We start from the raw sequence: 17,487 nt of genomic DNA on the forward strand, positions 1-17,487 counted from the left end.
CAAAATACAGATTAAGCAATATATGGAGACAAAAGACAACAACAACACAAAGCCCCAACATCTGTGAGATGCAGGGAAAGCAGTTTAAGGAGGAAAGTATATAGCAATCCAGGCATATTTAAAAAAGGAAGTACATTCCCAAATGAATAGTCTAAATACACAATTATCAAAATTGGAAAAAGAATAATAAATGAGGCCTAAAGTCTGCAGAAGGAGGGACATAATAAAGATCAGAGAAGAAATAAATAAAATTGAGAAGAATAAAACAATAGAAATAATCAATGAAACCAAAAACTGATTTCTGGAGAAAATAAACAAGGTAGATAAGCCGCAAGCCAGACTTTTAAAAAGAAAAACAGAATCTACACACATCAAGAGCATCAGAAATGAGACAGGAAAAATCACAACGGATCCCACAGAAATACAAAGGATTACTAGAGAATACTACAAAAAACAATATGCTAACAAGCTGGAAAACCTAGAAGAAATGGACAACTTACTAGAAAAATACAACCTTCCAAGACTGACCAAGGAAGAAACACAAAATCTAAACAGACCAATTACTAGCAATGAAATTGAAGCAGTAATCAAAAAACTACCCAAGAGCTAAATCCTGGGCCAGATTAATTTACCTTGGAATTTTATCAGACATACACAGAAGACATAATACCCATTCTCCTTAATGTTTTCCAAAAAATAGAAGAGTAGGGAATACTTCCAGACTTAATTCTATGAAGCCAGTATCACCCTAATACCAAAACCAAAGACCCCAGCAAAAAAGAAAATTACAGACCAATATCCCTGATGAACATAGATGCAAAAATACTCAACAAAATATAGGCAAACTGAATTCAAAAATACATCAAGAGGATCATACACCATGACCAAGTGGGATTCATCCCAGGGATGCAAGGGCGGTACAACATTCGAAAATCCATCACATCATCAAAAAGAAGGACAAAAACCACATGATCATCTCCATAGACTCTGAAAAAGCTTTCAACAAATTTCAACATCCATTCATGACAAAAACTATCAACAAAATGGGTATAGAGGGCAAGTACCTCAACATAATAAAGGACATATGATAAACCCACAGCTAACATCATACTGAACAACGAGAAGCTGGAAGCTTTTCCTTTAAGATCGGGAATAAGACAGGGATGCCCACTCTCCCCTCTGTTATCCAACATCATACTAGAGGTCCTAACCACAGCAATTAGACAAAACAAAGAAATATAAGGAATCCAGATTGGTAAAGAAGTCAAACTGTCACTATTTGCAGATGACATGATATTGTACATAAAAAACCCTAAAGAATCCACTCCCAAACTACTTGAACTGAAATCAGAATGCAGCAAAGTTGGAGGATACAAAATTAATACACAGAAATCTGAGTCATTCCTATACACTAACAATTAACTAGCAGAAAGAGAAATCAGGAAAACAATTCCATTCACAATTGCATCAAAAAGAATAAAACACCTGGAATAAACCTAACCAAGGAGGTGAAAAACCAATACCCTGAAAACTACAAGACACTCTTAAGAGAAATTAAAGAGGACACTAACAAATGGAAACACATCCCATGCTCTTGGCTAGGAAGAATTAATATTCTCAAAATGGCCATCCTGCCTAAAGCAATCTACAGATCCATAGCAATCCCTATCAAAATACCAACAGCATTCTTCAATGAAATGGAACAAATAGATTTAAAATTCATATGGAACCACCAAAGATCCCAAATAGCCAAAGCAATCCTGAGAAGGAAGAATAAAGCAGGGGGGATCTTGCTTTCCAAGTTCAAGCTCTACTACAAAGCCACAGTAATCAAGACAATTTGGTACTGGCACAAGAACAGAGCCACAGACCAGTGGAACAGAATAGAGACTCCAGACATTAACCCAAACATATGTGGTCAATTAATATACGATAAAGTGGCCATGGACATACAATGGGGAAATGACAGCCTCTTCAACAGCTGGTGTTGGCAAAACTGGATCATGTAAGAGAATGAAACTGGATCATCGTCTAACCCCATACACAAAAGTAAATTCGAAATGGGTCAAAGACCTGAATGTAAGCCATGAAACCAAAAACTCTTAGAAAAAAACATAGGCAAAAATCTCTTGGACATAAACATGAGTGACTTCTTCATGAACGTATCTCCCTGGGCAAAGGGAAACAAAAGCATAAATGAACAAGTGGGACTATATCAAGCTGAAAAGACAGCAAAGAACACCATCAATTGAACAAAAAGGCTCCTACAGTATGGGAGAATATATTCATAAATGACAGATCCTATAAAGGGTTGACATCCAAAATATATAAAGAGCTTGCACACCTCAACAAACAAAAAGTGAATAATCCAATTAAAAAATGGGCAGAGGTGCTGAACAGACAGTTCTCCAAAGAAGAAATTCAGATGGCCTACAGACACATGAAAAGATGCTCCACATCACTATTCATCAGGGGAATGCAAATTAAAACCACAATGAGATATCACCTCACACCAGTAAGGATTGCCACCATCCAAAAGACAAACAACAACAAATGTTGTCGAGGTTGTGGTGAAAGTCCTACACTGCTGGTTGGAATGTAAATTAGTCCAACCGCTGTGGAAAGTAGTATGGAGGTTCCTTAAAAGCTCAATATAGAAATACTATTTGACCCAGGAATCCCACTTCTAGGAATTTACCCTAAAAATGCAACAGCCCAGTTTGAAAAAGACAGATGCACCCCTATGTTTATCGCAGCACTATTTACAGTAGCCAAGAAATGGAAGCAACCTAAGTGTCCATCAGTAGATGAATGAATAAAGAATATGTGGTATATATACACAATGGAATATTACTCAGCCATAAGAAGAAAATAAATCCTACCATTTGCAACAACATGGATGGAGCTAAAGGGTATTATGCTCAGTGGAATAAGCCAGGCGGAGAAAGACAAGTACCAAATGATTTCACTCATCTGTGGAGTATAAGAACAAAGGAAAAACTGATGGAACAGAACAGCAGCAGACTCACAGAACCCAAGAATGGACTAACAGTTACAAAAGAGAAAGGGACTGGGGAGGATGAGTTGGAAGGGAGGGAGAAGGTGGGGGAAGAAGTCAGTCAGCCTTAAGATTAGCTTGTATAATGGGGGGGGGGGGGTGGCACGGGGAGTGCTGTGCAACAGAGAAGACAAGTAGTGATTTTACAGCATCTTACTATGCTGATGGACAGTGACTAATGAGGTATGTGGGGGGGACTTAGTGAAGGGTGGAGTCTAGTGAACATAATGTTACTCATGTAATTGTAGATCAATGATACAAAGAAAAAACATAAAAAATGCATAGAAAACCAAACACCTGTGACAGGGTAAGTAGGTTGGCATGGACACTAAATGCTGGATTGATGAAGAAGGGAATCACAAAAGGGCAAGTCATCTGAAAGATGTGTGGTGAGAAGCCCTCTGCCTCCAATTTTCTTCATGGGTAGGACAGCCCTTTGGGATGACTCTTTTCATGTTGGACTTTGGGTCTTGCCTTTCACCCGCTGGTGAAGGTGACTTTACCCACTTTATTCAGGTGCTCTCATCCTGACTTTACCTCACCCAGAGGAAGCTCACCACCCCCACATAGCCTGACCACCTGTCTGGATGCACACTTCAGCAGGAGGTCTGTAGAATATCACCACTTGTGAACACTGCCCCCTGATGTCTGGTGAAGATGGTTAGTGGTGAGGGTGGTTGTGATCTCATTACTCCCTGAAATTCTCACTTGAGTTTCTCTGACTACTGTTCTCATCCCCCAGAGCCCCTGTGCCCCCTTGTACCACACTCATAAGGACAGCTGCCCGTGCTTTGAAACCTGTCCTGACCACTCTGAAATGTTTCCATTTCCAATCTCTCCCTCAGACTGTACTCTTCTCTCTCATTTTTTGTAAGTTATCTACATTATTAGCTGCTTTTCTCTCTTCTAGAGAACTGATAATAGAGACAGAAGTGTTAAAAGGTTGTTAATATGTTAATATGTTATTTGAAGTTTAACAGTGGTCTTACTTCTATGCTATCAAAGGAATGGCTCCCCTGACAGCTGGTGGAGGGAATGCCTAAGGCCAGGGAGGCAGCTTGATGTCCTCAAAGTGACCTCACTTATCAATGTATAAACTTTGCCCTGCTTGTGCCGCACTTCCTGTGCCATCCTCAAGGTGTGAGTTATTGGTAATATTAATCTCTTGTGCCCAGAGGGACTGAGAAGCCAAGATCCTTTTGTTTGGGAGAAGGGATACCTAATGTTAAAATAGTTTTTAAACCACTCTACTTAAAAGTAAATATTAGGTACCTTATTAATAGAAGGCTTTCTAAGGTAAAGCTTTTCTTAAGTTTTTCTAAGAATTAATCATGGATTTTCTAGATTAAGGGCTTGAAGAATGCTTGAGACAGCACTGAGACAGCCCTGGATATTTGTTTCAAAATGTTTCGGCAGGGGGCGGGAGCCAAGATGGCGGCGTGAGTAGAGCAGTGGAAATCTCCTCCCAAAAACACATAGAGCTATGAAAATATAACAAAGAAAAATCTTCCTAAAATAGAGACCACAGGACACAGGACAACATCCAGACCACATCCACACCTGCAAGAACCCAGCGCCTTGTGAAGGGGGTAAGATACAAGCCCCAGCCCGGCGGGACCCGAGCGCCCCTCCCCCCGGCTCCCGGCGGGTGGAGAGAAACCGGAGCAGTTTTTTTTTTTGGCGAGCGCTTTTTGGAAGCCTTAGAGGGACGGGCCCCCGTTGCTGGGGAGGCAGGGTGGCGGGACCGGTGAGGAGGTGCCTGGGAACGGCGCCGGAGGACAAAGAATATCCCGCGTTTCTCCCTGCGAGACCTGGGGGCGGGTGCCTGAGACCGGTGCCTGAGGACGGAAGAGGTCGCGCGTTTTTCCCCTTTTTTTTTTTTTCTCTTTTTGGCAAGCGCTTTTTGGAAGCCTTGAAGGGACGGGGACCCCAGTGCTAGGGAGGCAGGGTGGCGGGACTGGTGAGCGGGTGGCTGGGACCGGCGCCTGAGGACAAAGAATATCCCCCATTTTTCCCTGCGGGACCGGTGGGCGGGTGCCTGAGACCGGCACTTGAGTACAGAGGAACTCGCGCGTTTTTCCCCTTTTTTTTTCTCTTTTCTGCGAGTGCTTTTTGGAAGCCTAAAAGGGACAGGGACCCCGGTGCTAGGGAGGCAGGGCGGCGGGACTGGTGAGCGGGTGCCTGGGACCGGCACCTGAGGACAAAGAATATCCCGCATTTTTCCCTGTGGGACCGGTGGGTGGGTGCCTGAGACCAGCACCTGAGGACGGAAGAAATCGCGCGTTTTTCCCCTTTTTTTTTCTCTCTTTTTGCCAAGTGCTTTTTGGAAGCCTTGAAGGGACAGGGACCCCGGTGCTAGGGAGGCAGGGCGGCGGGACTGGTGAGCGGGTGCGTGGGACCAGTGCCTGAGGACCAAGAATATTGAGCGTTCCTTCCCTGCGGGACCGGTGGGTGGGTGCTTTTTGGAAGCCTTGAAAGGACAGGGACCCTGGTGCTAGGGAGGCAGGGCAGCAGGACCAGTGCGCGGGTGCCTGGGACCGGCACCTGAGGAAAAAAAAAAAAAAAATCGCGTGTTTTTTCTTTTTTTTTTTCCTTTCTGTTCCCTCTCTCATTGTTGCTGTTGTTGTTTTGGTTTGGAGAGTGCTTTTTGGAAATCTTAAAGGGGCAGGACAGGTCACTTAGACCAGAAGCAGGGAATCTGGGGATCTCTGGGCACTCTAACCCCCTGGGCAGCAGGGAGCACAGAGGCCCCTTACGGAGATAAATAGTCTCCTGGCTGCTCCCCCTCCAACGGGGCTCCACCATTTTGGAGGAACAGCCCCAGCCAGGCCAAGCCCACAGCAACAGTGGAGATAAACCCCAAAGCAACTGGGCAGGAAGCAGAAGCCCTGTCTGCGCACAGCTGCCCAGCACAAGCCACTAGAGGTCGCTATTCTCCCAGGAAAAGGCTACAAACCAACAAGAAGGGAAGCTCTTCCAGCGGTCACTTGTACCAGCTCTGCAGACTATCTCTATCACCATGAAAAGGCAAAACTACAGGCAGACAAAGATCACAGAGACAACACCTGAGAAGGAGACAGACCTAACTAGTCCTCCTGAAAAAGAATTCAAAATAAAAATCATGAACATGCTGACAGAGATGCAGAAAAAAATGCAAGAGCAATGGGATGAGATGCAGAGAAAAATGCAAGAGCAGTGGGATGAGATGCAGAGAAAAATGCAAGAGCAGTGGGATGAAGTCCGGAAGGAGATCACAGATGTCAGGAAAGAGATCACAGAAGTGAAACAATCCCTGGAAGGATTTATAAGCAGAATGGATAAGATGCAAGAGGCCATTGAAGGAATAGAAGCCAGAGAACAGGAACGTATAGAAGCTGACATAGAGAGAGATAAAAGGATCTCCAGGAATGAAACAACACTAAGAGAAATATGTGACCAATACAAAAGGAAAAACATTCGTATTATAGGGATACCAGAAGAGGAAGAAAGAGGAAAAGGGATAGAAAGTGTCTTTGAAGAAATAATTGCTGAAAACTTCCCCAAACTGGGGGAGGAAATAATCGAACAGACCATGGAATTATACAGAACCCCCAACAGAAAGGATCCAAGGAGGACAACACCAAGACACATAATAATTAAAATGGCAAGGATCAAGGACAAGGAAAGAGTTTTAAAGGCAGCTAGAGAGAAAAAGGTCACCTATAAAGGAAAACCAATCAGGCTAACATCAGACTTCTCAACAGAAACCCTACAGGCCAGAAGAGAATGGCATGATATACTTAATGCAATGAAACAGAAGGGCCTTGAACCAAGGATACTGTATCCAGCACGACTATCATTTAAATATGATGGTGGGATCAAACAATTCCCAGACAAGCAAAAGCTGAGGGAATTTGCTTCCCACAAACCACCTCTACAGGGCATCCTACAGGGACTGCTCTAGATGGGAGCACCCCTAAAAAGAGCACAGAACAAAACACACAACATATGAAGAATGGAGGAGGAGGAATAAGAAGGGAGAGAAGAAAAGACTCTCCAGACAGTGTATATAACAGCTCAATAAGCGAGCTAAGTTAGGCAGTAAGATACTAAAGAAGCTAACCTTGAACCTTTGGTAACCACGAATCTAAAGCCTGCAATGGCAATAAGTACATATCTTTCAATAGTCACCCTAAATGTAAATGGACTTAATGCACCAATCAAAAGACATAGAGTAATAGAATGGATAAAAAAGCAAGACCCATCTATATGCTGCTTACAAGAAACTCACCTTAAACCCAAAGATAAGCATAGACTAAAAGTCGAGGGATGGAAAAACATATTTCAGGCAAACAACAGTGAGAAGAAAGCAGGGGTTGCAGTACTAATATCAGACAAAATAGACTTCAAAACAAAGAAAGTAACAAGAGATAAAGAAGGCCACTACATAATGATAAAGGGCTTAGTCCAACAAGAGGATATAACCATTCTAAATATATATGCACCCAATACAGGAGCACCAGCATATGTGAAGCAAATACTAACAGAACTAAAGAGGGAAATAGACTGCAATGCATTCATTGTAGGAGACTTCAACACACCACTCACCCCAAAGGATAGATCCACCGGGCAGAAAATAAGTAAAGACACACAGGCACTGAACAACACACTAGAACAGATGGACCTAATAGACATCTATAGAACTTTACATCCAAAAGCAACAGGATATACATTCTTCTCAAGTGCACATGGAACATTCTCCAGAATAGACCACATACTAGCTCACAAAAAGAGCCTCAGTAAATTCCACAATATTGAAATTCTACCAACCAATTTTTCAGACCACAAAGGTATGAAAGTAGAAATAAATTCTACAAAGAAAACAAAAAGGCTCACAAACACATGGAGGCTTAACAACATGCTACTAAATAATCAATGGATCAATGAACAAATCAAAATAGAGATCAAGGAATATATAGAAACAAATGACAACAACAACACTAAGCCCCAACTTCTGTGGGATGCAGCGAAAGCAGTCTTAAGAGGAAAGTATATAGCAATCCAGGCACACTTGAAGAAGGAAGAACAATCCCAAATGAATAGTCTAACATCACAATTATTAAAACTGGAAAAAGAAGAACAAATGAGGCCTAAAGTCAGCAGAAGGAGGGACATAATAAAGATCAGAGAAGAAATAAACAAAATTGAGAAGAATAAAACAATAGCAAAAATCAACGAAACCAAGAGCTGGTTCTTTGAGAAAATAAACAAAATAGATAAGCCTCTAGCCCAACTTATTAAGAGAAAAAGAGAGTCAACACAAATCAACATAATCAGAAATGAGAATGGAAAAATCACGACAGACTCCACAGAAATACAAAGAATTATTAAAGACTACTATGAAAACCTATATGCCAACAAGCTGGAAAACCTAGAAGAAATGGACAACTTCCTAGAAAAATACAACCTCCCAAGACTGACCAAGGAAGAAACACAAAAGTTAAACAAACCAATTACAAGCAAAGAAATTGAAACAGTAATCAAAAAACTACCCAAGAACAAAACCCCGGGGCCGGACGGATTTACCTCGGAATTTTATCAGACACACAGAGAAGACATAATACCCATTCTCCTTAAAGTGTTCCACAAAATAGAAGAAGAGGGAATACTCCCAAACTCATTCTATGAAGCCAACATCACCCTAATACCAAAACCAGGCAAAGACCCCACCAAAAAAGAAAATTACAGACCAATATCCCTGATGAACGTAGATGCAAAAATACTCAATAAAATATTAGCAAACAGAATTCAACAGTATATCAAAAGGATCATACACCATGACCAAGTGGGGTTCATCCCAGGGATGCAAGGATGGTACAACATTCGAAAATCCATCAACATCATCCACCACATCAACAAAAAGAAAGACAAAAACCACATGATCATCTCCATAGATGCTGAAAAAGCATTTGACAAAATTCAACATCCATTCATGATAAAAACTCTCAGCAAAATGGGAATAGAGGGCAAGTACCTCAACATAATAAAGGCCATATATGATAAACCCACAGCCAGCATTATACTGAACAGCGAGAAGCTGAAAGCATTTCCACTGAGATCGGGAACCAGACAGGGATGCCCACTCTCCCCACTGTTATTTAACATAGTACTGGAGGTCCTAGCCACGGCAATCAGACAAAACAAAGAAATACAAGGAATCCAGATTGGTAAAGAAGAAGTTAAACTGTCACTATTTGCAGATGATATGATACTGTACATAAAAAACCCTAAAGACTCCACTCCAAAACTACTAGAACTGATATCGGAATACAGCAAAGTTGCAGGATACAAAATCAACACACAGAAATCTGTAGCTTTCCTATACACTAACAACGAATCAATAGAAAGAGAAATCAGGAAAACAATTCCATTCACCATTGCATCAAAAAGAATAAAATACCTAGGAATAAACCTAACCAAGGAAGTGAAAGACTTATACTCTGAAAACTACAAGTCACTCTTAAGAGAAATTAAAGGGGACACTAATAAATGGAAACTCATCCCATGCTCATGGCTAGGAAGAATTAATATCGTCAAAATGGCCATCCTGCCGAAAGCAATATACAAATTTGATGCAATCCCTCTCAAATTACCAGCAACATTCTTCAATGAATTGGAACAAATAATTCAAAAATTCATATGGAAACACCAAAGACCCCGAATAGCCAAAGCAATCCTGAAAAAGAAGAATAAAGTAGGGGGGATCTCACTCCCCAACTTCAAGCTCTACTACAAAGCCATAGTAATCAAGACAATTTGGTACTGGCACAAGAACAGAGCCACAGACCAGTGGAACAGATTAGAGACCCCAGAAATTAACCCAAACATATATGGTCAATTAATATTTGATAAAGGAGCCATGGACATACAATGGCAAAATGACAGTCTCTTCAACAGATGGTGCTGGCAAAACTGGACAGCTACATGTAGGAGAATGAAACTGGACCATTGTCTAACCCCATATACAAAGGTAAACTCAAAATGGATCAAAGACCTGAATGTAAGTCACGAAACCATTAAACTCTTGGAAAAAAACATAGGCAAAAACCTCTTAGACATAAACATGAGTGATCTCTTCTTGAACATATCTCCCCGGGCAAGGAAAACAACAGCAAAAATGAGCAAGTGGGACTACATTAAGCTGAAAAGCTTCTGTACAGCGAAAGACACCATCAATAGAACAAAAAGGAACCCTACAGTATGGGAGAATATATTTGAAAATGACAGATCTGATAAAGGCTTGACGTCCAGAATATATAAAGAGCTCACACGCCTCAACAAACAAAAAACAAATAACCCAATTAAAAAATGGGCAGAGGAACTGAACAGACAGTTCTCCAAAAAAGAAATACAGATGGCCAAGAGACACATGAAAAGATGCTCCACATCGCTAATTATCAGAGAAATGCAAATTAAAACTACAATGAGGTATCACCTCACACCAGTAAGGATAGCTGCCATCCAAAAGACAAACAACAACAAATGTTGGCAAGGCTGTGGAGAAAGGGGAACCCTCCTACACTGCTGGTGGGAATGTAAATTAGTTCAACCATTGTGGAAAGCAGTATGGAGGTGCATCAAAATGCTCAAAACAGACCTACCATTTGACCCAGGAATTCCACTCCTAGGAATTTACCCTAAGAACGCAGCAATCAAGTTTGAGAAAGACAGATGCACTCCTATGTTTATCGCAGCACTATTTACAATAGCCAAGAATTGGAAGCAACCTAAATGTCCATCTGTAGATGAATGGATAAAGAAGATGTGGTACATATACACAATGGAATACTACTCAGCCATAAGAAGTGGAAAAATCCAACCATTTGTAGCAACATGGATGGAGCTGGAGAGTATTATGCTCAGTGAAATAAGCCAAGCGGAGAAAGAGAAATACCAAATGATTTCACTCATCTGAGGAGTATAGGAACAAAGGAAAAACTGAAGGAACAAAACAGCAGCAGAATTACAGAACCCAAAAATGGACTAACAGGTACCAAAGGGAAAGGAACTGGGGAGGATGGGTGGGCAGGAAGGGATAAGGGGGGGGAAGAAGAAGGGGGGTATTAAGATTAGCATGCATGGGGGGGAGGGAGATAGGGGAGGGTGGGCTGCACAACACAGAGAGGACAAGTAGTGACTCTACAACATTTTGCTAAGCTGATGGACAGTAACCGTAATGTGGTTGTTAGGGGGGACCTGATATAGGGGAGAGCATAGTAAACATAGTATTCTTCAGGTAAGTGTAGATTAAAAATTAAAAAAAAAAAAAAGAAAGAAAGAAAGAAAAGGGGGATTACTCCTTAACAGGATAAAACTATTGGTAAATCAAAGATCAACGCATGCTTTAAATATCCTTAATGTTGATCACTTAAAGGGTGTCAGATGATCAGCTATGGAGGTACTCTTTTCTGATAATATTCCTTTCTCTTAATTAAAAAAAAAAAAAAAAAGCAGTTACTGTGTGCTGACCTCCAATGAGTTCTGCACAGTGGTATAGAGGGCATGTCAAAGTGTTGGCAAAGGGTCTGTTTGTTTCTACGCAGAAGATCAAGGCCTAGCTTGGATACCCAGAAAATGAACTAAGATACGATATGAGGAGGAGCTTCCGGCATCAGCACTCTCTGGAGGACTCGTGCCGGGGGATGATCATCAAAAAGCCTCCACAGGGATCCGGACGATGCTGCGGTTGTGGCTGCATCCAGCCCACCATCTCCTGGACTTGCCATGAGAAGGAGGAGGGAGATGTCTAGGCTGGCATGTGCATACAGTGAGACAACGAATTTGACTGGATCTGTACTGTTGGAACTCAACCAGGAGTTGGGAGGGGTGCAAGTTGTAGCACCCCAAAATCTCATGACTATAGACTATCTATGGTTAAAAGAACATATGGGATGTGAACAGATCCCAGAAATGGGCTGCTTTAATTTGTCTGATGGTTCAAGTACAGTTGGAAAATATCCATCATATCATAGATAAATTTTCACAAATGCCTAGGGTGCCTAAATGGTTTTCTTGGCTTCACTGGAGATGGCTGGTAATTATAGATTTGCTTTGTTTATGTCACCGTATTCCTATTATGTTAATATGTGTGTGCAAATTAGTTAGTAGTTTAAAACCTATACATACTTAAGGTACTATACAAGAAGATATGTCAAAGAAATAATCAATCCTCCCAAGTTTCCTTCATATGCTACATCTATAGCTTTTCTTCTTCCTTCCTAATTACAAACTTTAAATAGAATTCGTGCCTCATATCGAATTTACCGAGTATCATAATTCCTCCAGGTGGTAAAGATACCTCGAGACAAGTGCTGGGCATAGAAGCCACAGGGCATAAATCTGCAAAGAAGTAAAAAGCTAACCTTTGCAAACAATATGGCTTCTCTCTCACTTACCAACTTTACATTTCCCTGTATGGCCCCGGAAGATGACTGGTTAGCCAGAGACGGGTAAGATTCCTCAAGGGAGGAACAACCTAAGACAGGCACAGTCGCAGGGGGGCCATCAGGTGAGAATTTGGGGATCAACAGAGGTGAGGCTCAGAACCTCACCCCCCCTGCTTTGAGAGAAATCTTCTGCATCCGTGGATGTCTTGCTGCCCTTGTCTAGCCTGGATTAATACTTAGTCCATAGGCACACACCTGATCATCTGATCATCTACATTTGCCTTCTTACAGCACTAAACTATGTTTTCTACCTTTATCTTGCATCTACCTACCACTTCAGCATTTTATTAAAAATAAAAATAATAATAATAATAGGAGAAATGTGGGATCAACATATAAATCAAGTACAAAAATCAAATGAATATTCATATTTGACCTGATGGTTTATAGGTCATATTGCATGATCAAAACCGAAAGTTTCTGTGATGACTGCCCTTGTACTGTTCACCATGTAAGAATTTATTCACTCTGTAAGAATTCGTTCACCATGTAAGAACTTGTTCGTTATGCTTCAGAAGATTGGAGACTGACGAGAATTAGGCTTGAGATGGATTAATGATTGTACATTGAGCATTGACCCCCCTATACTGAATTTTATTGTTGTTAACAACCATTTGATCAATAAATATGAGAGATGCCCTCTCAAAAAAAAAAAAAAAAAAAAAAAATGTTTCGGCAGGTTCTTGCACCATCAGGACTGCTTATGATTTGACTGACAGGAGTGACAGCAGCTCCATTTTGTAGATCCTGAATGATTTATTTCTGATACCACTTCAGATTTGGAAAAACCTCCTTAAATCTCCTGGTACCTCAGTTTCCCCAGTGCTGCACAGCATTGTTTATTTATCACAGTATCTGAGAACTTGAAGAGAAAATATAGAAAAGGGAGCTAAAATGAACTCAGTCATTAGGAATGGTGTTTCTGACTGCCTTTCCTTCCAGGTAGAATGCTTAATTTAAAGACTTGATAAAATAAATTTTCTAAAATAGAGCTATTTAAATGTAAATCACCTATTTGTTGATTGCAATCAAGTGGACCACTGAATATCTTTTGTTTAGGGTCCATTTGGTTGAGGCACACACAGGGTTAAAGCCAGAGGGGATTTAGGCAGTTTCTAGAGAGAGGGTATTGCATAGCTCCTCTGAATCCTACAGCTGCAGCACATTAGAGAAAGTGGGGTCAATCAATCATGTAGTGTTATTTTTACTTATGGTTGGGCAGTCCATGCCTGTAGGGGGTTCAAAACGTTCTTCCAAACATTCTCCAGTTACACTGTCACAGGCACCTCCCCCACAATTGCACTCTGTGGGAAACAAAAACAAAGAGATTAAGGATTCATTTATTGATGCTTAAATATGGCAATGTTTTCCTGGTTTCTATAAATACTGGCTGTCAGTAAATAATTCTTCAATGGGGATTAATTATATTCTTCCTTAAAACTGTGTGATTTTCCTTACGATGCAGAGATTACGCCCCTCACCCAATTAAGCTGCAGCCCAGTGAGATTTTCAAAGATGATTCTGGGGCAAAAGTGAATCTAAATTTTCTAGGACTCCTCTCCCAACATTTTTGGATTCCAATATGACTACTTCAGTCCAAAAAGACTTTGCCTGGTAAATTTCACAAGGTACACAAAGATCATGGAGCCCATCATTCAGCTACTGAAGGGCCCCCACCAGTAAGATGGCAAACTTCCGGCTTCTCTTCAGGGTCCTTGGTTCCCGCCGGCACCACCTGAAGCCCAATCACCTCTTGCTCCCATCCCAATCCCAGCACCTAGCCAACAGCCACCAGCCCTGTAGAAGTGACACCTCAATCAATTCATGCCCCTTCCTATATAACCCAGCACCTTTCCCTAATAAAGCGGAACTCTCCGGTGAATTGCTGCTGTGTGTCGCTCCTTTCCTTTCATTGGTGCTGAAACCCGGGAGACGGGACACCCCAACTGGGCCCCGTCTTCCCCCCAACACCAGCAGCAGCTTGCCCTCGTCCTCTTTTTCCGGTGCTGGCTCATCACACTCACCACTCCTCTCTGGCCTTTAGGTAAGTTTTCCCCCTGGAGTGGGCCACTCTTCTCCGAGCTATCGCAGTGCCATTGACCGTGATCTTCTGGCAAGGCCCTGACGCTCGGGGATGAGGAGGGAACTCTCCCCGCCTCAGGCCTTCACGGATGTGGCAGACTCTCAGGCCCCCCCCAACAGCCATAAACGAGGTGATTCCTTTGCAGATGAGAACGCTCCCTTTCCCCGACCCCTCCTCCTTCTGTTCCTTCCGCCGAAATCTGTCTGCCGAAAACGCCTAGCGCTAGGTACCTCGTGATTCCGGCACTCTGCCTTCTTAGGGAAGTCTGGGTGATGATCCACACTTCCTAAGAAATTCCGACTCGTATACGAGTTTCCGCAGACCACCAAGGATCATCGGGGATGCCCTTTGTCTCCTTGCGGTCTGCTTCCAGTCCGAGGATCTCCGTTCGTCTTCCCCTGTTTGTCTCCTTCTCTGTCCTTTAGCCATGGGAGCCTCCTCATCCCTCCCTGAAAGTTCACCTCTTGAATGCCTGCTTAAGCATCTGGCTACCATCTCCCTGACGCCTGATATAAAACCAAAACTTCTCCGTAAATATTGCTCCCAAGATTGGCCGACATACCCCCCTAGACAATAACAACCAATGGACCGCAGGGGGAACTCTTGATCCTAACATCACTCGCAATCTCTTTAACTACTGCCAGCGCCTGAAAAAATGGAAGGAGATTCCCTATATGGAAGTTTTCCCCCTCCTCCTCCCCCCCCGCCCCCTCCCAAGTTTTCCTAGCCTGCAAGCCACCGCCCCCGCAGAAGCCTCCCGTTCACTCCCCTCCCCTTATTCTCCTACAACAGCCCTTCTCCCTTCCTTCCCCACCATCTCCTCCCCCATCTCACCTCCTCTGCCTTCGTCCCCTGCAGATTAAGCCTGAGCCTTTCAGCCCTCCCTTTAACTAGGTCCCGGGGGCCTCCTCCATCTTTGTCCTCATCACCTATTTCTCCCCTGTTAGGGACCACATTTGTCTTCTCACATGTTTGTAGGGAGAATGGGAAAGCACCTTCCCCCATGTCTGAATGCAGCATGGGAAAGCACAAGCTAGAGAACAACCGGTGCAGTCCTTGGAAGTTATCTGTCCAGAAAAACATATCTTGTCCTCGAAGACGAGCCAAGACTCCTCACTTTGAAAATAGGGAGACCTTGAAGATGTGTAGAAACACCACCCCTGCTTCTAGCTATGCCCTTCCCCCACTTGCCGATGTGGCAGGAATGGAGAACAAAGAACATTCTGTTTACACATTCCATAAGCAATTAACTGGAGCCCTGCTGTAGCTCAGTTAGTAGAGCATGGGACTCTTAACCTCAGAGTCATGAGTTCAAGCCCAAGTAAAGCAGCAGAGGCAAGCAGCTGGGCTGCAGGGTGGCAACACGTGGGTCTGATTCTATCTTTCTTTATTTTCTTTGCCCCCCTTCTGCACTTTAGGACCTGCTTGAATAGGAGCAGCTAGACCACGTCACTCCCCCACAGATTGAGCCAGAACCCTTCAGTCCCCCTGAGACTTGGTCCCGAGAGCCTGCCAAAATTATCGCCCCCCTCCTGGAGGTAGCAGGATCCAAAGGCATTTAGGAGATTTAGCCCAACTAGAGAAACGCCTAGGTTCCTTTTCCACTGATCCCACAACATACATCAGGGAGTTTCAATGGACCCTCCAGTCTTACAGCGTCACGCATCATGACATTTTCATGCTCCTGGCCAATACTCTCCTCCCTGAAGAGCATAGACGAGTTTGGGACTTTGCCCAAACGCACGCTACTGAAACCCACAGGACTGACCCCACCTATCCCCCGGCCCCATTGCTGTCCCCGAACAAGACCCACACTGGAATTATAACACCGCCGTAGGTCTCTGCTCTCGAGATATTTTTGCCTCCTGCTTAATAGCAGGTCTGAAAAAGGCAGCTTATAAAGTAGTCAATTTTCAAAAGCTCCAAGACATAATTCAAAAGAGAGATGAAACCCCCTCTGAGTTCTTAGACAGACTCACCCAAGCCGTATTACAGTATACCAGCCTGGACCCAGAAACACCTGAAGTAAGACATGTTCTTATGACATACTTCCTAGCTCAAGGCTACCCCGACATTAAAGCTAAACTCAAAAAGTTAGAACAGGGCCCCACTACCCCACAGACTGAGATCCTAACAGTGGCCTTTAAAGTCTTCCATAACCAGGAGGAGGAGAAAGAACGCCGTAAACAAAAGGCTGATCAGGCCAATTTCAAGATGTTAGCCCAGCTGATAAAACCACAACCTGGGTGCCCCTCTACAAACAAGCCCGCCCCCAGGAGCTTGTTTCAAGTGCGGAAAAGAGGGACATTGGTCAAGGGCGTGCCCCTCCCCCAGATCTCCTACCACCCCATGCCCCAGATGCCACAAAAAGGGCCACTGGGGGTCTGATTGCCCAACCACCCAAAGGGGAGGCTGGACGAACAACCCCCATCCTAAGCCCGCCGTAGTGGGGCTGGCAGAAGATTGACGGGGCCCAGGGGCTTCTCGCCCGACCATTTCCATCACGAAACAGGAGCCCAGGGTTACTTTAACAGTAGACGGTTGCCCCATCTCCTTCCTCCTAGACACAGGAGCCACCTTCTCAGTCTTGTGAGAATACCAGGGCCCTACCATGCCTGCCATTACTCCTATAGTCAGGGTAAGAGGTAAACAGATTTTCCCATTAAACCCCCCCCCCCCTTTATGCACAATCCAAGACAATCCCATACCTTTCTCCCACTCCTTCCTGGTTATGCCCCAGTGTCCCATCCCTTTACTAAGATGGGACATCCTTTCCCTCCTCCACGTTTCCATAACTATATCCACTCCCACAGCCCCCAGTACTCCCTTTCTGATGGCCCTCATAGCCGACGACCCCCCTC

General features: G+C 43.3%; 1 protein-coding gene across 3 annotated transcripts in view; it reads right to left on the reverse strand.

Annotated features, from left to right (window-relative positions):
- LAMA4 (laminin subunit alpha 4) overlaps positions 1–17,487 on the reverse strand; it is a 211,375-nt gene that overhangs the window by 111,447 nt on the left and 82,441 nt on the right. For 2 of the 3 annotated variants that reach the window (XM_073219431.1, XM_073219429.1), the window contains one exon: positions 13,752–13,847. In XM_073219431.1, the coding sequence (XP_073075532.1) occupies positions 13,752–13,847 (96 nt within the window). The remainder of the gene's footprint in view (positions 1–13,751; positions 13,848–17,487) is intronic. The other variant, XM_073219430.1, reaches the window with a different exon arrangement.

Source organism: Manis javanica, chromosome 13, assembly GCF_040802235.1.
Source record: "Manis javanica isolate MJ-LG chromosome 13, MJ_LKY, whole genome shotgun sequence".
Classification (NCBI taxonomy): domain Eukaryota; kingdom Metazoa; phylum Chordata; class Mammalia; order Pholidota; family Manidae; genus Manis; species Manis javanica.